General features: G+C 45.2%; 1 protein-coding gene across 5 annotated transcripts in view; it reads left to right on the top strand.

Annotated features, from left to right (window-relative positions):
- Window positions 1-19,371, top strand: part of LOC146172612 (uncharacterized) — an 83,685-nt gene extending 64,314 nt beyond the window's left edge. For 3 of the 5 annotated variants that reach the window (XM_084586082.1, XM_084586083.1, XM_084586084.1), the window contains one exon: window positions 12,199-14,636. In XM_084586082.1, the coding sequence (XP_084442208.1) occupies window positions 12,318-13,205 (888 nt within the window). In that variant the 5' untranslated portion in view covers window positions 12,199-12,317 and the 3' untranslated portion in view covers window positions 13,206-14,636. Of the gene's footprint in view, window positions 1-12,198; window positions 14,637-18,966 lie in introns of those variants that run through there. The other 2 variants (XM_084586085.1, XM_084586086.1) reach the window with 2 other exon arrangements.
- Window positions 19,372-20,785: the final 1,414 nt, after the last annotated feature.

The following is a 20,785-nucleotide window of genomic DNA, read 5'->3' as shown; positions in this document are numbered from 1 at the left end:
CATGGACCCTTTTCCCAAGCATTTCACCCCAGAAGAGCCGAGCACCAGGCCGGGGAAATCCGGCGGCACTGGGGATCGAACCCCGTACCTCCTGAATGCGAGGCGGATGTTCTACTATTTATTCTCAGAGTGCGAGCGGAGCTGCGGCAGAACAATCGCGAGGCGCGCACCTGTGGTGCTCGAGAAAAGAGGGCAGAGGGATGAGCGAGAGCGCGCCAGTGGTGCGAGTGCGGCAGCGCTCTAAGCATGGTTTCATATGGTACCATAATTTCCAATTCCACCGATGTTCACTGCACGCTGCTGAGGCGAGGGAATGAAGAACGCGTGCGCTGCCACGGCGAAAGCTGGCGCCGCTGCGTCGCGGATAGCCGCATGTCTAACACTGCTAGGGAGAACGTACATTTTTTTCTAAGTAGTTTTTAGGTTGCGAATATCTTCGACCTTATCGCAATATGTTTTGATAATAATCCCATAAAAGCATTGATAATCTTCTTAGAATACTGCATAGGAACAAGGCATTAAACGCGTGACTTTAAGCCGACTTTGAAAAAATATTGAAAAGCAGCTCATGAGAGTTTTACACTCGCTTATACAGCTTTCGCAATACGGACAAAATAATTTCGCTGAGAGCATGACCAGGCAACAATAATTTTATGACGAATATTTCGGTAGTTAACAGGCAATTATTCCACCATGTTTTTGATTTCTGTAACACAAAAACTTTGATGTGGGGTTGCTATGCTTCAAGCTTCAGTATTTTTCCTTTGAAATCTTTACCTGCAAACGTTAAGGCCGAACTAGTTAAACAGCTGCCACAACAAGTACACAAATTATAGTAAAATGTAGCAGCATTCAATGCAATTGAACTCATTTCAGACCATCTGAGAATTAAACCTAGATATTTTTCTCTGCCAGGCCAAGGTAGAAAACGTATCGAAAATTGTTTTTTATGAGGGCGGGTATACTATTTGACTGAGCTATATACGTCAACCGCCTAACGAGTTTGTTCATTATTCGTCCCTTGTTGAAGCACTCCAAGCAGAGCACGCCGCCATATAGGAAGCAAGTGAAAGTTTATGATTGGTGGAAATCACAATGCAAAATATGGTGCAGCTACTCCGTATTCTGTTCTTACAAGACCACCTACGGCGCAATACAGCCGGTGCTGGTGCCGAGTTGCGGAGTCAGCTAGAGTACACGGTGCAGCATTTGCCTTCGCTAGCACAATCTCTTCGACCTCTGTTTTCCACCATTTGATCATTCAGTTTCCACGCACCATACAAATGAAATAGTGCATAATTAAGGTATTCATGTGTCTATTTCCGTCAGGATAAAAATTTACAGGATGCGGATTAAAATCTCATCGCTACAAATTAAGCCGCGCTGGCAGCCTATAGTATATATTGTTTTAAGGGTGCTACATCTTTACTGCCCTATTCCAGATTTCACAAGTGATATGGTTGCATGTAAGCAGAGAGAATTCTCAGCTTGAAAAAAATATGCGTCTGTTTTGTTGCAATTTTATCGAGAAGGGCGACAAAGTATGCTCAAAATTGTGATGTATGAGTGGCCTCTCGCGTCATGCTTAAGGTGTATAGAAGGAATGGTAGGGTCTGTGACTGCTGCGCGTTCACCTCAGTGCTAAACTTCCTCACAGATTAGAACAGCACAAAGGTCGGCATTTCAAAGCTATTCATAGGCGACATAAGCCACGCGTCCAACTCGATGGCAGTGACGTGCACATTGCACGAGGCATGCCCTGCGTGCATGCGCAGTGCCATCAAATTATGCATTTTGGGACATTCTAAATGTTTTGGCTAAAAAATGTCCGCCTTTATTTCATGGCATGGGTTCGTCAAGAAAATGAAGTCTTACCCCGGCTGGGCTTCAGCCACCGGATCAATGGGGGAGGACCCATACCAACCCCGCCCTTACTGCCTAAGCATTTTTTTTTAATAAGTGTTCTCACTACTCTTACTATATCGTTGACGATCCCCGCAGGGGGCACCTGTTAAAGCAGGTGTTTGTGTGTTTTGTGCGACACCACGGACCCCGAGCACCCACGCTTAGCCGTGCGTGGCATCGTCGTGTCTGGGGAAAAGGGGATCCTGGTGGTTGAGCCGATGCCGAGTGTTTGGACCCTTAAGGCCCCTCGGTGGAGGCAACACACCACTTTGGCCCACGCTTCCCATAGACGGCACCTTCGGACTGACCCACCCGGGGGAAATCGGCAGTCGCCTTTTCCTATCCTCCCCTTCATCTTTCACGTTCCTATCTTCTATCCTACAACTCTCCTGTCCTCTACTCTCTTCCGGTTTTTCCTTACTTCCAGGTGGCGAGGGTTAACCTTGTGTGGCTGACTACCCTGAGTTACGCCATATTAGGTTATAGTTACGGTGTACAGCTGACGTGGACAGGACTTGCCTGCCAATTCCTGCCCCGTCCCCTCGTTGGGCTCCATGGTGGGTGGCTGGCGCCGCGGCCGAACATCATACATTATTTATGGCTTCTTCCTCCAAACAAACTGATCGCCTTTCCAAGAAAAGGCGGACCGATGTATCAGCCCAGTTCTTTTCAGCAAAGCATGACACTTTCCCTAAATATCATGTGATCCACAGTGAAAGCCCTGCCAAACAAGCTCGGCTAATATCCCCCTTTGCAGTATCTAGGTCTCTCACAACTATACTAGGCCCAGGATACAAAGTTAGTAAACTGGCTAGCGGGGATCTCCTGCTTGAGCTGCAAAGCAAACTCCAGTACAGCAACCTTCAGCAACTTACAACATTTGGGGATATCCCAATAACGGTCAGTGCTCACAGATCCTTGAACACAGTCCAAGGCGTGATATCAGAGAATGACTTCCTGTCACTCACCGAAGAAGAACTTCTTGAAGGTCTTTCTGAGCAAAATGTGATCGGTGTACACAGGATCAAAATCCGGAAGAACAACCAAGAAATACCAACAAAGCACATAGTTCTGACTTTCAACTCCAGCAAACTCCCTGAATCCATTGAAGTCGGTTACATCAAAGTAGACATCCGGCCCTACATTCCAAACCCTAGACGTTGTTTCAACTGCCAAAGATTCGGTCATGGCTCCCAGAGCTGCCGTGGCCGACAAACATGTGCAAAATGTGCCTCAAATGAACACAAATCTGACGAGTGTGAAGCTTCGCCACACTGCGCAAACTGTGCAGGTGAACACGCCGCGTACTCACGGTCATGTCCTTCTTGGAAGAAGGAGAAGGACATCATTACCATAAAAGTCAAGGAAAACATAACGTTTAAAGAGGCACGACAGCGATATCTTGTTAAACAGGGCACTTTTTTGTTCACAGCCAAACCGAACTATTCCAATGTGGTGGAGCATGGGGGCAGCACACCACAACAGGATTTGGTCTCCGCCGAGGGAAAGCCTCAGGCAGGGCCATCCTTGCCCCAGGCAGAAGCAGCGAAAGCTGCCCTGCCATCGCAGAAACAGGGCACACTGGCCCCAGAGCCAACAGCCCAAAAGGCTTCTCCCCCAGAAGGGAAGCCTGCAACCAACACTCCTAACTCTCCCCAAACGTCCAAAGCCCCTGAGGCAATGGACACAACCCCTTCCTCGTCCACGCTGCAGCGGCGGCATAACTCTCTAGAAAGAAAACGGAGAGAAAAACCTCGTATAACAGGACCAGAAAAACCTGAAACCTAAATTCAGGTACATTCCAAAAAAAAAAATGGCGTTCCTCATACACTGGAACTGCCGAGGTCTCATAAACAACTACAACGATATAAAAGACATTTTACGTTCATTTTCTCCTGTAGCCCTTTGCCTACAGGAAACTAACTTAGGACCACACCAAAACATTTTAAAAGGACACAACGTTTTTCGCTGCGACCGAAAAGAAGCAAATAGGTTATCTGGAGGTGTCGCTATTGTAGTGCAGAATGGAGTAGCAACACGTGAAATTAGCCTCAAAACCAAGTTCGAAGCTGTTGCTGTCTCTATCATTCATTATAAAACAATAACTATATGCTCACTGTATCTCCAACCGCACCTAACTGTAACCCTTCATGATCTGGAAGAGCTTTTAGAACAACTGCCAGAACCATATCTGGTTGTTGGAGATTTTAATGCGCACTCCACTTTTTGGAGAAGCGATCAGACAGACACTAGAGGTCGTATATTAGAGGATTTTATATTATACAATGATGTCTGCCTGCTAAATACAGGACAGCATACATACTGCTCCCCAAGCACGGGGAAAATGAGCGTTTTAGATTTATCATTTAGCTCCCCATCAATTTTTACTGATTTTAAATGGGACGTCTTTGACAATCCTCTAGGAAGTGATCATTTGCCTGTCATTATCAGCCTAACACCCTCACCCTCCATCACTCTAAACAAACCCAAGCGGTGGAAGCTGCACCTTGCGAACTGGGCTCTATTCCAGTCTGAAGCCAGCCTGGAAAAGGTCTTTTCCGAAAAACTCAGTGTTGACGAGATAAATGAAAAATTTACGGCCTGCATCATTGACGCAGCACTTGTAGCTATACCACAGTCTTCAGGAGTGGTACTGAAAAATCGCAAAGTCTGGTATTCTCAGGAGTGCAGAGATGCAAAGAAGAAACAAAACAAAGCTTGGGGAACCTTTCGCAGGTACCCTACAAACGAAAACCTCGTAAAATTCAAACAGGCGAAAGCTAGGGCACGGTACATCCGCCGAAACGCTGAGAAGACTTCTTGGCAAAAATACATATCATCAATAAATAGCTCAATCACATCAAAAAAAATGTGGGAGCTTGTTCACAAACTGGATGGCAACTTCTCCCCGTACACAGTCCCCTTTCTAACATCTCCTGGCACCCAAACAAACTTACAGGAACAGGCAGATATTCTAGGCGATCATTTTTCTGCAATTTCAAGCTCACTACACTACCCAAAATCTTTTATAACATACAAAAACAAGGCCGAAAAACAAAAACTGCCAACAAGTGGAAGTACTAATGAAACATACAACAAGTTAATAACACTACAAGAAATAAACACTGTTCTATCTGCCGGCAAGAAGACTGCACCTGGCCCAGATCAAATTCACTATCAGATGCTAGCACATCTTTCTACACCTGCATTAGAAGCACTTCTGAAATTTTTCAACAAAGTATGGGTATCCGGGAGTATTCCTGAGGCCTGGAAAGAAGCTATTATTGTGCCTTTCCTGAAACCAGGAAAGCCACCAACGGCCCCCAGCAGTTATAGACCCATAGCTCTCACAAGTTGCCTAGCAAAGTCTTTTGAAAGTGTTCTTAATACCAGATTAGCCTTTGTCCTTCATTCCCAAGAACTTCTAGACATACACCAATGTGGGTTCAAAACAGCATGTTCTACCACGGACCATCTAGTCCGCCTTGAAAACACTGTTCGTGAAGCATTTATTCACAAACAGCACTGCCTTGCCGTCTTCTTTGATATGGAAAAGGCGTATGATACTACATGGAGGTTTGGCATCCTCCGTGACCTAGCATATTTAGGCATACGTGGTAGGATGTTAAACTGTCTAAAGGACTTCTTGTCAAATCGCTCATTCCGTGTGCGTTTGGGCTCAACTTTTTCAAAGAACTTTGTACAGGAGAATGGCGTACCACAGGGATGCGTCTTAAGCACAACTCTCTTTATAGTAAAAATGAATTCCATAAGCACAGTTATCCCGAAATCCGTAATGTATTCAGCTTATGTTGACGATCTACAGATTGCATACACATCCTCTAACGTATCTACATGTGAGAGACAGGTGCAGTTGACCATAAATAAACTAGCAGCATGGGCAAACACAAACGGATTTCAGTTTTCTCCTCAAAAAACAGTGGCTCTCCTATTCTCTCTCAAACGAGGCTTACAAACAGATCCTACACTACACCTGAACAAAACGAAATTACCGGTGAAAAACGAACACAAATTTCTAGGCGTAACTTTTGACAAAAAACTCACCTTTCTTCCTCATATAAATGTCCTGAAGAAAAAGGCTTCCAAATCTCTAAACATACTAAAAGTTCTTTCCCGTAAACACTGGGGCGCTGACAGGACATGCCTTAAACACATTTACAGATCTGTCGTACGCTCCACCTTAGACTATGGCTGCATAGTGTATGGGTCAGCTAGACCATCATATTTAAAAAAACTAGACCCGGTACATAACACAGGACTTCGACTCTCATGTGGAGCATACCGAACTTCTCCTATATCCAGTCTGCTTGTGGAAACAAATGAACCTCCTCTTGAAATCAGAAGAACTTCACTTACATGTGCCTATATATTTAAAATCAGATCTCTGCCAAAGCATATCTGCTATTCTCTAGTAACTAAATGCCCTTCTAGAACACTATTCACCAACAAACACAATGCAGTGAGACCACTGCTCCTAAGATTTGAGCAAATGTGTCAAGAGGTTGAGCTACCGGATTGTTTACCTAGCATTGCCAAAAGACCTAACCCTCTGCCTCCTTGGTACCTGGTCCCTGAAGTTTGCGACCTCTCTCTTACACAGTTCCAAAAAACAATAACCCCACAAGAGCACTTCATACAAGAATTCCTTCAGCTGAAAGAAAAATACAGTAACTTCACAGACTTTTACACGGATGGCTCGAAAACAGATCATTATGTCGGAAGCGCAGTTGTTCAAGGCGAATGGGAGGAAATAATGAGACTTCCACAGTGCGCGTCCATCTTTACTGCTGAATGCTATGCTGTCTCTGTTGCCATAGAGAAAATAATGAAAGAAAACCTCAGGAGAAGTATTATTTACACAGATTCCCTAAGTGTAGTCACAGCCCTTCACACAAGAAATGCAGTTATACCAATACTTGGAAACATCATACACAGCATAGCAACACTTACAGATGAAGGACGAAGCATAAAAATTTGCTGGGTACCCAGTCATGTAGGAATCCGAGGTAATGAAAAAGCAGATATGTGCGCTGCCAAAGCTCGAGACAAGAAAATAAAACAAGTGCAGATACCATCTCAAGACTGCATGAAATTGGTACAGAGTAGACTGATACAAAAATGGCAGTCCACTTGGAACACTGAAACAAATAACAAGCTACACCTCATAAAGCCTGTAATAGAAGAGTGGAAATCGAGCACCCATCTTGAACGTTCCAAAGAAGTGGCTCTATGCCGTCTTCGCATAGGACACACACATTTAACACATAGTTTCATTTTAACTAAACAGGATAAGCCCCTGTGTGATTCATGCAGACACGAGCTAACAGTCATCCACATTTTAATCTCATGCAGACAACTTGAACAACTGAGGAAAAAACATTTTACACAGTTTTACAAACAACATTCCTCTTCATCCAGCTTTGCTTTTAGGTGAAAATGCGCTGGTTGATTTGCCCTGTGTTTTCAGGTTTTTAATAGAAGCAAACGTCCTAAACGGAATGTAAGATTAAATTACATAAATACAACACTCTTAACCATGAAATTGGCGCATGATAGCCTAAGTTGCTTATGCGCCACTAAACCCAACACAACACAACACATATCGTTGACGATGTATAAAACATGTTTGTAAGCCTTCGCGAAGGACGCGACAGTATTGTTCAGAACGTTAAAAATATATCAGTATACAGGTTCAAAATTGATTGCCAATATCTGCAAGCTAGTAGCGGTCAGCACATGTCATGATATATGCAATGCTTTTCCAGCCGTCAAAACTCAGTGGACAATATCGACCATTATAACCCAAAGTCATACATATTGTTGGAAAGCCCCTAAAACTGGCGGGACCATATCGACCATTGTATGACAAAATGTATTCAATATAGATAAGCCATCTATGGTATCAGGATCATCGATCCATGCATACAATGAGTGCAATGTTGGCAAGCCATCGCAGCTGCCCTAAAAATATCAACCAATATAACCCATGATGGGCACAATATTGGGAAACCATCTGAACTTGTAGTAACATATTGATCACCGTGCGGAAGTAAATATTCAGATTGAACAGGCCATCAATGATGGCAGGAGAATATTGACTAACCTATGTAAACATGTATGGTATCTTGGCAAGCCAATACAGTTCGTTAGGCGACATCGACCACTGTAATTGCAGACATACACAATTTTGGGAAGCCATGAGGACTGGCGGAGTGATATTCACAAATGTATGCTAAGATACATTCGATGTTGACAAGCAATCAACACTGGCATTGCAATAATGACTAATGTATGCCATGATGGGTGCAATGCTGCCAGTTGTCACTGCTCATTGGGCAATATTGCCCACTGGAACCAAAAATAATACTTTGTTGGGAATCCACAAAGGAAGATGGGATTTATTTAACCAACATATGCCAAGATATATGTAATGTCTGCAATCCATCAATACCTGCAGGACCATATTTACCAATGTATGCCATGATATGTGCAATATTGGCCAGTGACCACCGCTTGGGCAATATCGGCCAATAAACTGAAGATGTATGCAATGATGGGAAGGCACTAAGACTTGCGGAATGATATTGACGAATGATGGCGAAGATATATTCAATGTCGGCAAGCCATATATATCGGCAGGAAAATATTTACCAATGTAGGTTATTGCGCAACATGGGCAAGACATTACCAAAGGCTGGGTAATATTGGCCATCATATATCATTGTGTATACAATGTTGGCAGCAATTCTAAACGCAGGGTCATTATTGACCATTGATAACCCATAAATGCCAATCATGGGCGGAACATGTAAATTACTGGCCCAAGAGTGTTTAATGTTATCGCGTGGCTGTATCATTATTGGTAGCGCACTGGCAACACCGGGCCACTGCCAGACAAGGCGTTTCCAAATAATGCCCATTTTCGGACGGATTGCATGTGCTACCGGGTCAGTGGCTTTCATTCACTGTGTTCTCCCCGACACTGTACGTTAGATGGCTGAGATACTTGGCCCCATCCGGATTCCACCGGTCTGCACTATCATTGTACGCGCACCTACAAAGGTACGGTAATAAGGGGTCATCGCTCCCATTTTGGCATTGAGCGAGAGAACCGCGGTTCCTTTCGTACTACGCAAGATGCGTCACCAGGCCCTTGGCAGTGGGCTGGGCTTTCCCTCGGCCAGCACTACCACCTAGGACCAAGGTGTCTAAACCCCATGCCTGAAGCGTTAGTCAGCAAGGCGCGGTTCCTTGCGTACTACGCGGCCAGAGCCACCTTTTGGTGGCCGTGTGGGTGTTCCCTTGTGCAGCACTACCAACGTCGGTTTTGCAAGAGTTTGTGCCCTGGGGGAGGTCCAAGTCAGCGAGACGCGTTCTTCTCGTACTACGTGTGTAGCGTCGTCGTTCCTTGGACAGCGGGCTAAGATTTCCCTCGGACAACCGTACCGACTCGATTCCTCGTAAGGGGTCTCCTTTTTCCCTTGCGTGCGACCACATGAACCAGCAAGCCGCGGTTCCTCGCTACTACGCGTGATAAGCCGCCGTTCCTTTGACAGCCGGCTCGGCTTTCTCGCGGCCAGCCACCTGACCCATATCATTGCGGGGTCCAGCTCTCCTGAGCAGTTGTGCCTATTCATTGTAGATACTGACTGTGAAGGGTGCAAGTTCTACAAGTTCTGCCACTCTTTTTTTCCCAAGCTTTGTCTTTACTAGAGATCACGAAGGGTACTATTGCACCTTCTATTTCGCCTTTTTGAGCCTAAAGTAGAGTTCCCTAGAACCTGAGCTTGGATCGCCCCAGCCGTAGCACTGCGAGGACCTGTACTTTTCGACAACTGAAACAAACGCGTCTGCGGCTGGGACATGCGCTCTTCGCACCAAGGGACTGTTCATTTTGTGCTGATTTCAACCCGACTCCACGGTTACGGGGAATACGAGAGCTATACGATTACTTTCACCGTCAGAATAAGAATAGGGTGTAAATTCAAATAATAATGGCAGCTCCATTTCAGTGTTTCTATTCGACAGAAATCAAGCAATAAAACATGTCCTCAAGCCGGACTCTGGTATTGCTTATTGCAAGGGAAGTTGGCACACGCTCTCCAGACAGCCGTTTAGGGCACAATGTTTACACCCCCCTTGTCTCTCCTCCGAAACAGAAATTTCAACTGGGGGATGAAGGACTGTCGCAAAGTGCTCTGGCCAACGGCTGTCAGGCGTAAACCGTGGAGGCACAGGGGCTGCATCACGCTAGCACCTGATATTAGAGCCAGAGTTGTACACAATTTGTTAGGCTGCTGTTGTGTGCATTTCTTATGTGCGATCCGTTCATGAATCAGAAGAAACTTTAGGGCACGGAGAACATACAGAACATGTAATTATTACCAGGAAGAACACAGAAAAGAATTACAAGAGCAAGATACAAGCATATCAAAACACAAACCGCGACAAGGCGCGCAATTAAAAGCAATCTTACCAATTGGAAAAATAAACAAAGCGTACGATTAATGAATGCTAGCAAGGTAGCACAACGAAAGTAAGTCCTATGGACATTCAAGCAGTGTGAAAGATTGTCGTCGATGTGGCGCTGGTTCAAAGGCATCCGACTAATTGCGATGAGAGCCATGCACGCGGCGCCTGAGCTTCGACCATAAGCTACAGTCTTCCAGTGTGTGGTTTCGAAATGCCCTTCTAGTGCGCTCATTTTACTCAAGGGCACGGTGCTCTTGGTCGGGTGGCGTGCGAACTTCGCCCGCACACAGGGCGGTGGAGAACGGCTGGAAGCAGACGGGACTCTGATTCCTGCAAGCGTCAATCAGGCTTCATGTTATATCAAGTGTGAGTGCCTCGCGCTGCACCAATACATAGCGCCAAAATAATGTTGTTGAGGATGTTGTGGTCACAGAGAGATAGAGAAAGTGAGGGAGACAGAGAGAAGTTTGCCCGGCGCTTCCCTCCTTGTGCGGTAATGTAGGCAGGTGATACTGTCATACGTTTAGGCAATGACTAGGGTGATAGGGAAGCTCCCTCTTGACGTTGGAGCGCGGTTCAGGAAATAGTTTTGCATTTAAGCTTTAGATTACCAATCGGTTGCGGAGAGGTTCACTTCCTCTTGTCTATGGTTTCAAAAAAGAAATTGGGAAAGCTGCTCCTTAAGCGCGATCCCTGGTTCCAAATCGTGAGAAACGAAAGGCTTGTTTTGTACAACCTTTGTAATATAGGGTCGAAATCTACAGCTGGCAACGGGATTATTTTGAAGCTGACGGGGCTGAATAGGATTTTAGAATTAGCTTTCATTCAAACTTGTTACAAATAAACAGAAATAAATAAACCCTCCCTCGTAACCGCAAGTGCTTCCATTTAAAATTGTGAACGTTTCACCCTTTCAAAAAAGTATTTAAAACATTTTCGATTCAAAGGGAAACAAGTCAACTTTCGTGACATGTTTTCAGTATGTGTAGCATTTATTAAACGCATTCCGTCCAAGGGGTAAAACACGCGTGATTTTCTCTGTGTTTCTGTGTGCTTACGCTTTCAGTCTTTATGTTGCTATCCTACGGCCTTGCATATGTGCTGAGAATATAGTCAAATCATTCCCGCATATTTTAATTAACGTTTATATTATCGAAAGTACGTGAGAAGTCCAAAATTTTCAAGCGTGTGACGCCTGAATATGACGACCAGTGTACCATTTGATAGGTATTGTTATATTTGGTTGTGGTTAGACTCGTAAAAGTTTCAGTGCTAGAACGGAGATGGCTGATGAAAATTACCACTTTTCACCGTAGAACCATTTGTAATAGAAAAGATTTCAACGTGCTTCCAAACAGCATACTATTCAACGCAGATTCAATATATTTGTTATAATAAATGATTTTCCAAAACTTTACATATTTTATGTGGTGGTAGCCTGTTGCTGGACGATAACATTTTCCCACCTGCTGCTGGACGATAACATTTTTACACGATATGCATATGAAAGTTGCATCAAGTCCGAAACAAAACATATAATCTGAGTGCTTACATAAAGTCATCAATAAAAAGTTGCATAAAGCACTGTTCTTACAGGGCGCTTTTTTGAGTCATTTGCTCTCTGTGCATGTCTTTACACGGTCATTAGATGAGTAATTTCTATCTAGAAATATTCTAGCTCTTTTGGCAGCAGGGCCGGCATGCATAATACACGGCACGCGATATGTACCAAGCGACTGATTGCAAAAAGCAAGCGAACGTATATTTCTAACATACGGATTTCATGGACTTTATTTTCAGAAGAGGTCAGCGTTCCAACCTGTGACCAGGAAGTTTCTTCAGGGCTAATCTCCGCTCAGGCTCCTGAGACGAGGCATTGTCGACACTGCCAGTAGAGCCCCAAGCCCTACTAATATTTCATGGCAAGGAGTTCCTGCCAAGACAATAGACCTCCATGGGAAGGCAACCTGTTCAAGTGCCGATTATGCGCGTACACTTCACCGAACTTCGCAGATATTGACATACATATGGTTCTGGAACACACAAACAAGAACCCACACTTAGATTCACAGGCTCCCATGGTGTTTACACAGAGCTCCAACTGGGAGGATCGTACGGTATACCACATAGTAGGACAAACATATGAAGCTGAGGTGTGCCCGTTTCCCGCTCTTGACTCTAGCATTCTAAATCAGCAACCGAGCACGGGTGTTAGCTATAGTGCTCTGAAATGTGACAGGTACCCTTGTTCATCTCCGCAGTCGTCGCATTTAACCGTGCACAAGCGCACGCAGACCAGCGTTCGACCGTACGAATGTGTCCTGCGCTCTCATAAAGCTCCTTGTCCAAGCAAAATAAATCGACACGAGCGAACGCTCACCGGCGAACGACCTTACAAATGTGACACTTGCCCTTATGCAGCTGCCACCTCTCCGCAATTAACTTTACACAAGCGCATTCACACGGGCGAGAAACCTTACAGATGTGACATCTGTCCTTATGCAGCGGCTAGCTCTCAACGGTTAACTGTACACAAGCGCACTCACACTGGCGAGAAACCTTATAACTGCGACATCTGTCCTTATGCATCCGCAAGTTTTGGAAATTTTACTGCGCACAAGCGCACGCATACTGGCGAGAAACCTTACACATGCGACATGTGTCCTTATGCAGCTGCTCAGTCTTCGCAATTAACTGTACACAAGCGCACGCATACTGGCGAGAAACCTTACTCATGCGATATGTGTGCTTATGCAGCTGCTACTTCTTCATGCTTAGCTCAGCATAAGCGCACGCACTTTCGCTAAATAACCTTAGAAATTCCACAATAATCCTTTTGCAACTGTTTTGTCTTCACATTTCAGCCTGGAATAGCGCATGCACACTGAGTAGAAACCGTAAATTCTACAGATATCATTGAGCAGCTGTTCGCTATTCACGTTTAGCTTTGCATAAGTGCCATATCATTTGTTATAAACACTGCAAACTCTTCATGTATCCTTATACAGTGGTACGCTCTTCACATTTAGCTCTCCATAAGCGCGCGTACACTGGCTGAGGGCCTTATAGATGCGACGTGTTTTGCTCCTGCTCAGGCATCGCAATCATCCGCACACAATCGCACGCACACTGGTGCATGCGCTTGTGTGCAAATACGACATGTATTATTATTTAGCTGCTCGGTCTTCACACTTAGCTCTGGGTAAGCGCACCAGCTAGAATCCTTACAAATTAGGCATATGACTCTTTAGTTTAGCTACGCTTCGCTTCGAGCTCGATACAAGCGCATTGACACTAGCGAGCGATGGAAAAATGCGTCCTGTCGCTTTTTGCAGCTCATTATTCATATTTCACTCAGCACCAGCGCCCGGACACAGGCAAGTGACAGTATAAATGTGCTAGTATCCCTTTTTCAAAGCTCAGCCTCTGCATTTAACACCCCATAGGGTCACGCATGAGAAAGAGTGACCTTAGAAATCTGACATGATCCATTTTACAGCTTCTCGGTTTCCTCATTACCTTGACGCACACACCCAAACGCCAGACTTTCACCTTACAACTAAGATGTATCGTTTTGCAGTTGAGCGGTTTACACCTTCTTCAGAGCACAAACGCCCGCACAGCTTCCCAGGCTGGAGGTGGGACTCAGAACATGGGACCTATACTGACAAGAAATCTTACCAATGTGAGCAGTCTCCTCTTGCAGCTATTCAGGCTGCAACAGAGTGTCTGCAGGAAGGGAAGAAACTGCAACGTGACCTTTGAAGGGCGACATGTGATCTCATGCATTGTAATTTAGCACAGTGAACGCGTCATATGCTGTATACCTGCGCCGAATGCTATCAGAGCAACATTTGCTCATTGGTGTGTCTATAAACTATAGCCTAAAGCTAGCAATTATTTTCTCACAAGAACTGTGTTCTAAGGGTAGACACCAGCGTGTGATGAATATAATGGTCTAGAGAATCTGTCTGACCACACATGGAGAATGTCGTTTTCCTCCCTTTTTACCGGTATCGACTGTCGTTCTGATTGCGTCGCAAAAAAATCATGATAAGCACTTTGTTTTGACCGTTTCATTTTTCATTCATTATTTAAAATTGCTTTGTGCTCTATTTTATTAGTAATCAATACTATTTTAGAGTTTGACATAGCACTAGTGCTTTCGTTGTTGTTTTAAAATCATGTTGTATGTGTACATAAGAATATGTCTTTCGGAATAAAGGCACGGCTGACTTGACGGCTCAGCGCACTATCTCTTCGAGCTCATGTCATGCATTTCATGTGACAATTTCCTCATCGGGATGTTACAACGCCTGTCCGTTACCTCAGGTCTATTATGTCCGGTGTTGTAATGGGCCTGCGTCTAGTTGTTTAAATAATGTAAAAATTTACACGCGAACAGCCACTGTACAGTATAATAAGGTCTTGAAAACTCCCAAATGGCGCCTTTGATGTCATTGTTACATGCGCAATCTGATGCATGGAATGAAAGACTTGTAAAGCGCTACGACGCAGATGCACTTTGCGCCTTCAGCCTAAAGCGAGGCCACTTTTCCCTTCATTTCACACGATTGCTTACTGCACGAATATTCAAGCAGTCAAACGCTGCTCGCCTTCCAGATCTGTCAACATCTATACTGGCAGATCGATATTTACCGTGGTATGCCATCATCGATCACTTTAATTGCAGATATACAGAATGTTGGGAAGCCGTCACGATTGACCGGGGGGACAGTGGTCAATGTTTGCCAAGATATATTTTATGTCAACGAGCCATCAATACTGGCAGGACAATATTTACCAATGCATGCTATGATATGTGCAATGATGGCCAGCGGCCACCTCTCGTTGGGCAATATCGGCCACTGAAACTGAAGATGTATGCAATGCTGGTAATCCACTGAGACTGGCGGAATGATATTGACGAATGAATGCCATGGTATATTCAATGTCGACAAGCCATATATGCTGGCAGCAAAATATTTACCCATGTATGTGATGATTCACGCAATATGGGCAAGAATTTGCAGATGGCTGGGTAACACTGACCACCAGCATGTATCATTGTGTATACAATGTTGGAAAGCAATTCTATACGCAAGGTCATTATTGCCTGCTGTTGGAGCATGTGAATAACTGGTTCAAGAGTGGACAATGTTATCGCATGGTTGTACCATTATTGGTAGCGCATTGGTAACACCGCGCTACTGTCGAACGAGACGTCGCCAACCAATTTCCAATATCGGGCTGATCGCATGTGCTACCTGGATCAGTCGCTTCCATTCACTGTGTTCTGTTCGCACTGCTTCTACGCGCACCTCTAGAGTTACGGTACTAAGGGGTCACCTTCCCCTTGCGTGCGAGCACACGAGCCAGCAAGCCGCGGTTCCTCGCGTACTACGCGAGGTAAGCAGTCGTTCCCTTGACAGCCAGCTCGGCTTTCCCTCGGCCAGCCAACTGACTCATATCAATGCGGGGTCCAGCTGTCCTCACTGACTGTGAAGGGCACAAGTTGTACAAGTTCTACCACTCTTCTTTTCCCAAGCTTTGACCTAACCAGACATCACAAAGGTTACTCTGCCAGATTCTTCCACATTTTCGAGCCGGAAGGTTAGTTTCCCTGAGCTTGGTTCGCACCAGTCGTGGCACCGCGAGGACCCGTTCTCTTTGACAACGGAAGCCAACGCTTCTGCGGCTGGGAGACGCGCACTGCGCACCGAGGGGCTTTTGAATTTGGTCTGATTTTTACCCGATTCCGTGGCTACAGGGTATACGAGAGCTAAACGATAACCTTCAATAGCAGATAAGAACAGGGTGTAAATTCAAATAATATTCAAATAATAATTTTATTAGTAATAATAATAATATTATTATTAATTCAAATAATAATAAAAAATAATGGCAGCTGTTTTTTCGCAGTGCTTCTATTCTACATAAATCAATTAAATGCGTCCTCAGGCCAGACGGTTATTGCTTATTAAAAGCGCAATCGGCACATGCTCTCCAGATAGCCGTTAAGGGCACAATAACAGCCCCCTCGCCTCTCTTCCAAAACACAAATTTCAGCTGAGGGATGAAAGAGTGTCCCAAACTGCTCTGGCCAAAGGCTTTCATGTGTAAACCGTGGAGGCACAGGGGTCTTATCTCCCTAGAACCTGCCATTAGAGCCAGAGTTAGACAACATAATTTGTTAGGTTGCTGCCATGTACATTTCCTATATGTCGATGCGTTACTGAATCAGAAGAAATTTGAGGAGCGCGGAGAACATGCAGAACATGTAATTATTAGCAGGAAGAACACAGGAAAGAATTAAAAGACGAGTAAGGTACAAGCATATGGAAACATAAACCGCGACAAGGCACTCAAATATAAAAGCAATCTTAAACAATTAGATAATTGCCCCGCCGGGGTGGTGCAGTGGTAAGACCCCCGACTACTGTGCCCGAGTACCCGGGTTCGAACCCGACCTCGGCCGCTGCTTTTCGATGGAGGCGAAACGAAGAGGCGTCCGTGTGCTGTGCGATGTCAGCGCACGTTAAAGATCCCCAGGTGGTCCAAATTACTCTGTGGCCCTCCGCTACGGCTCCTCTTTCTCTCTTTGCACTTTCATTCTCACCTCCCTCCCTTCCCTTACGGCGCGGTTGAGGTGTCCACAGAAAACAATAGAGACAGTTACCGGGCCTTTCTCTTAAAAGTTAAACAATTGGATGAATAAATGGAACGTAATATGAATGGTTGGCAGCAAGATAGCGCAACGAAAGTAAGTCATACGGACATTTAAGCATTGTGAAAGATGGTCGTCGACGTGGCGCTGGCTAGAAGGCATCCGACTTATTGCGATGAGGGCCATGCACCCGGTGCTTGAGTTCCGGCCATATTCCCCACGCACCAGAGCCACGCACAGCCTCTTCCAGTGCGTGGTTCTAAATGATTTCCTAGCGTGCGGACTTCGCCCACGCACAGAGCGGCGGTGAACGGCCAGAAGCAGACGATGAGGGCCATAAGGGCCATGCACCCGGCGCCTGAGCTTCGACCATAAGCTCCAGACCAGAGCCACGCGCAGCGTCTTCCACTGTGTGGTTTTGAAGTGACTTTCTAGTGTGCTCATTTTACTCAAGGGCACGGTGCTCTTGGTCGGGGGGCGTGCGAACTTCGCCCGCACACAGGGCGGCGGTGAGCGGCCGGAAGCAGACGGAACTCTGATTCCTGCAAGCGTCCCTCAGGCTTCATGTTATATCAAGCGTAAGTGCCTCGCGCTGCACTAGTACCCAATGCCAACATAAGGTTGCTGACGCTGTTGTGGTGAAAGAGAGAGATAGAGAAGTTTGCCCGGTGCTTCCCTCCGTGCGCGCTATTGTAGGCAGCTGATATCTCTCATACGTTTATGCAATCACAGTGCCCCTTTTAGATTATTTAAAGAACAGCGAATATTCCTGTAGATAGAATATTTTAGCTGATGATACTCAAGCGCTCAGTGTGATGTGGAAGCTCTCTCTTCACGCTGGAGCGCGGTTTAGGAAACATGGCATTTAAGCCTCATCTTACCAATTAGTTGATTAGGAGTCCACGGTCTCTTGTCTCTGGGTTTCAAAAGAGAAAATGGTAAAGTGGCTCCTTAACCGGGATCTCTGGTTTCAAATCATAAAAGACACGAGAGGCTTGTACAACCTTGCTAATATAGGGTCGAAATCTACAGGTATTTTGCAACGTGTTTATTTTGAAGCTGACCGGGTTAAATGGGGTTCTAGAACTGGCTTTCACCGAAATTTGTTACAATAAACAGGAATGAGGAAAACATCCCACGTAAACGCAAGTGCTTCCATTTACAACCATGAACGTTTCACTTTCCGTCAAAAGAATTAAAACACGTGCGATTTTCTTCATCTGTTTCTGTGTGCCTACGCTTTCAGCCAATGTAACAAGGATAACTGTGATATAGAGTTTATTTTTTCATTGCTGTCTTTATGTTGCTACCCTACTGGCTTGCATATGTGCTGAGAGCTTATTAAAATCATTAGTGGATATTTTGGTCAATGTTTACATTATTTATAATATACGTGACAAATCGATACTTTTCAGGCGTGTGACGCCTAAATTTGATAGGTACATGTAATAGAAAAGATTTCAACGTGCTTCCAAACAGTATACCAAACGATTTAGATTCAATTTATTTGCTATATCAAGCGATTGGCCAAAACCTAACATTTTAATTTTATGCGGTGGTAGCCTGTTGCCGGACGATATAATTTTCACACAAGTATATATAAGAACACTGCTTGTAGTCCGAAACAAATCATGACGTGAATTCTTAAATAAAGGCTTCACAAGAGAGTTGCATGAAGCACTGTTCTTACAGGGCGCGCTACTCGATGTTATTTTCTTTATCTGTGTATGGTGTTACACGGTTATTAGATCAGTAATTTTTACCTAGCAATTATGGAGCTCTTTTGGCAGCAGGTGCGGCATGCATAATACACTGCACGCAAAGTGTACCAAACAACTGATTGCAATAAGCAAGCGAACATATATTTACTAACATCCTTATTTCATGGACTTTCTTTTCAGAAGACATCAGCGTTCCTGCCTGCTGTCACAGGAGTTTCTTCTGCGCACAATCGCCTGAGTCGAGGCGTAGCCGCCATTGCCAGTACATCTCCTAATGTTCATGGCAAAGAGTTCCTGCTCCGACAACAGACCTCCATGGGAAGGCAGCCTCTGCAAGTGCCGCTTATGCTCGTATGCTACACCGAACTTTGCAGAATTTGAAAGACACATGCTGATACACAGGGAAGAAAACCCAACTCAGCAAACGAGCACGGGCGCTAGCTATACTCTTCGACCACAACCACAAATGCGCACCCAGGACCACAAGCGCAAGCAGACTAGCGTTCAACCTTACAAACGTGTACAGCACTCTCAAAAAGCTCTTTGTTACAAATGTGACACTTGCCCTTATGTAGCTGCTACCTCTTGGCAAATAACTGTGCACAAGCGCCGCACTCACACTGGCGAGAAACCTTACCAATGTTACACCTGTCCTTATGCAGCTGCTAGTTCGGGAGAGTTAATTATACACAAGCGCCGCACTCACACTGGCGAGAAACCTTACCAATGTTACACCTGTCCTTATGCAGCTGCTAGTTCGGGAGAGTTAATTATACACAAGCGCCGCACTCACACTGGCGAGAAACCTTACCAATGTTACACCTGTCCTTATGCAGCTGCTAGTTCGGGAGAGTTAATTATACACAAGCGCCGCACTCACACTGGCGAGAAACCTTACCAATGTTACACCTGTCCTTATGCAGCTGCTAGTTCGGGAGAGTTAATTATACACAAGCGCCGCACTCACACTGGCGAGAAACCTTACCAATGTGACACCTGTCCTTATGCAGCTGCTAGTTCGGGAGAGTTAATTATACACAAGCGCCGCACTCACACTGGCGAGAAACCTTACCAATGTTACACCTGTCCTTATGCAGCTGCTAGTTCGGGAGAGTTAATTATACACAAGCGCCGCACTCACACTGGCGAGAAACCTTACCAATGTGACACCTGTCCTTATGCAGCTGCTAGTTCGGGAGAGTTAATTATACACAAGCGCCGCACTCACACAGGCGAGAAACCTTACCAATGTTACACCTGTCCTTATGCAGCTGCTAGTTCGGGAGAGTTAATTATACACAAGCGCCGCACTCACACTGGCGAGAAACCTTACCAATGTTACACCTGTCCTTATGCAGCTGCTAGTTCGGGAGAGTTAATTATACACAAGCGCCGCACTCACACTGGCGAGAAACCTTACCAATGTTACACCTGTCCTTATGCAGCTGCTAGTTCGGGAGAGTTAATTATACACAAGCGCCGCACTCACACTGGCGAGAAACCTTACCAATGTGACACCTGTCCTTATGCAGCTGCTAGTTCGGGAGAGTTAATTATACACAAGCGCCGCACTCACACTGGCGAGAAACCTTACCAATGTTACACCTGTCCTTATGCAGCTGCTAGTTCGGGAGAGTTAATTATACACAAGCGCCGCACTCACACTGGCGAGAAACCTTACCAATGTGACACCTGTCCTTATGCAGCTGCTAGTTCGGGAGAGTTAATTATACACAAGCGCCGCACTCACACTGGCGAGAAACCTTACCAATGTTACACCTGTCCTTATGCAGCTGCTAGTTCGGGAGAGTTAATTATACACAAGCGCCGCACTCACACTGGCGAGAAACCTTACCAATGTGACACCTGTCCTTATGCAGCTGCTAGTTCGGGAGAGTTAATTATACACAAGCGCCGCACTCACACTGGCGAGAAACCTTAACAATGTTACACCTGTCCTTATGCAGCTGCTAGTTCGGGAGAGTTAATTATACACAAG

Source organism: Amblyomma maculatum, unplaced genomic scaffold (assembly GCF_055883805.1).
Source record: "Amblyomma maculatum isolate TAMU_Amacu unplaced genomic scaffold, ASM5588380v1 scaffold_13, whole genome shotgun sequence".
NCBI classification, from domain to species: domain Eukaryota; kingdom Metazoa; phylum Arthropoda; class Arachnida; order Ixodida; family Ixodidae; genus Amblyomma; species Amblyomma maculatum.
This window is presented reverse-complemented; position numbering and strand designations above follow the sequence as displayed.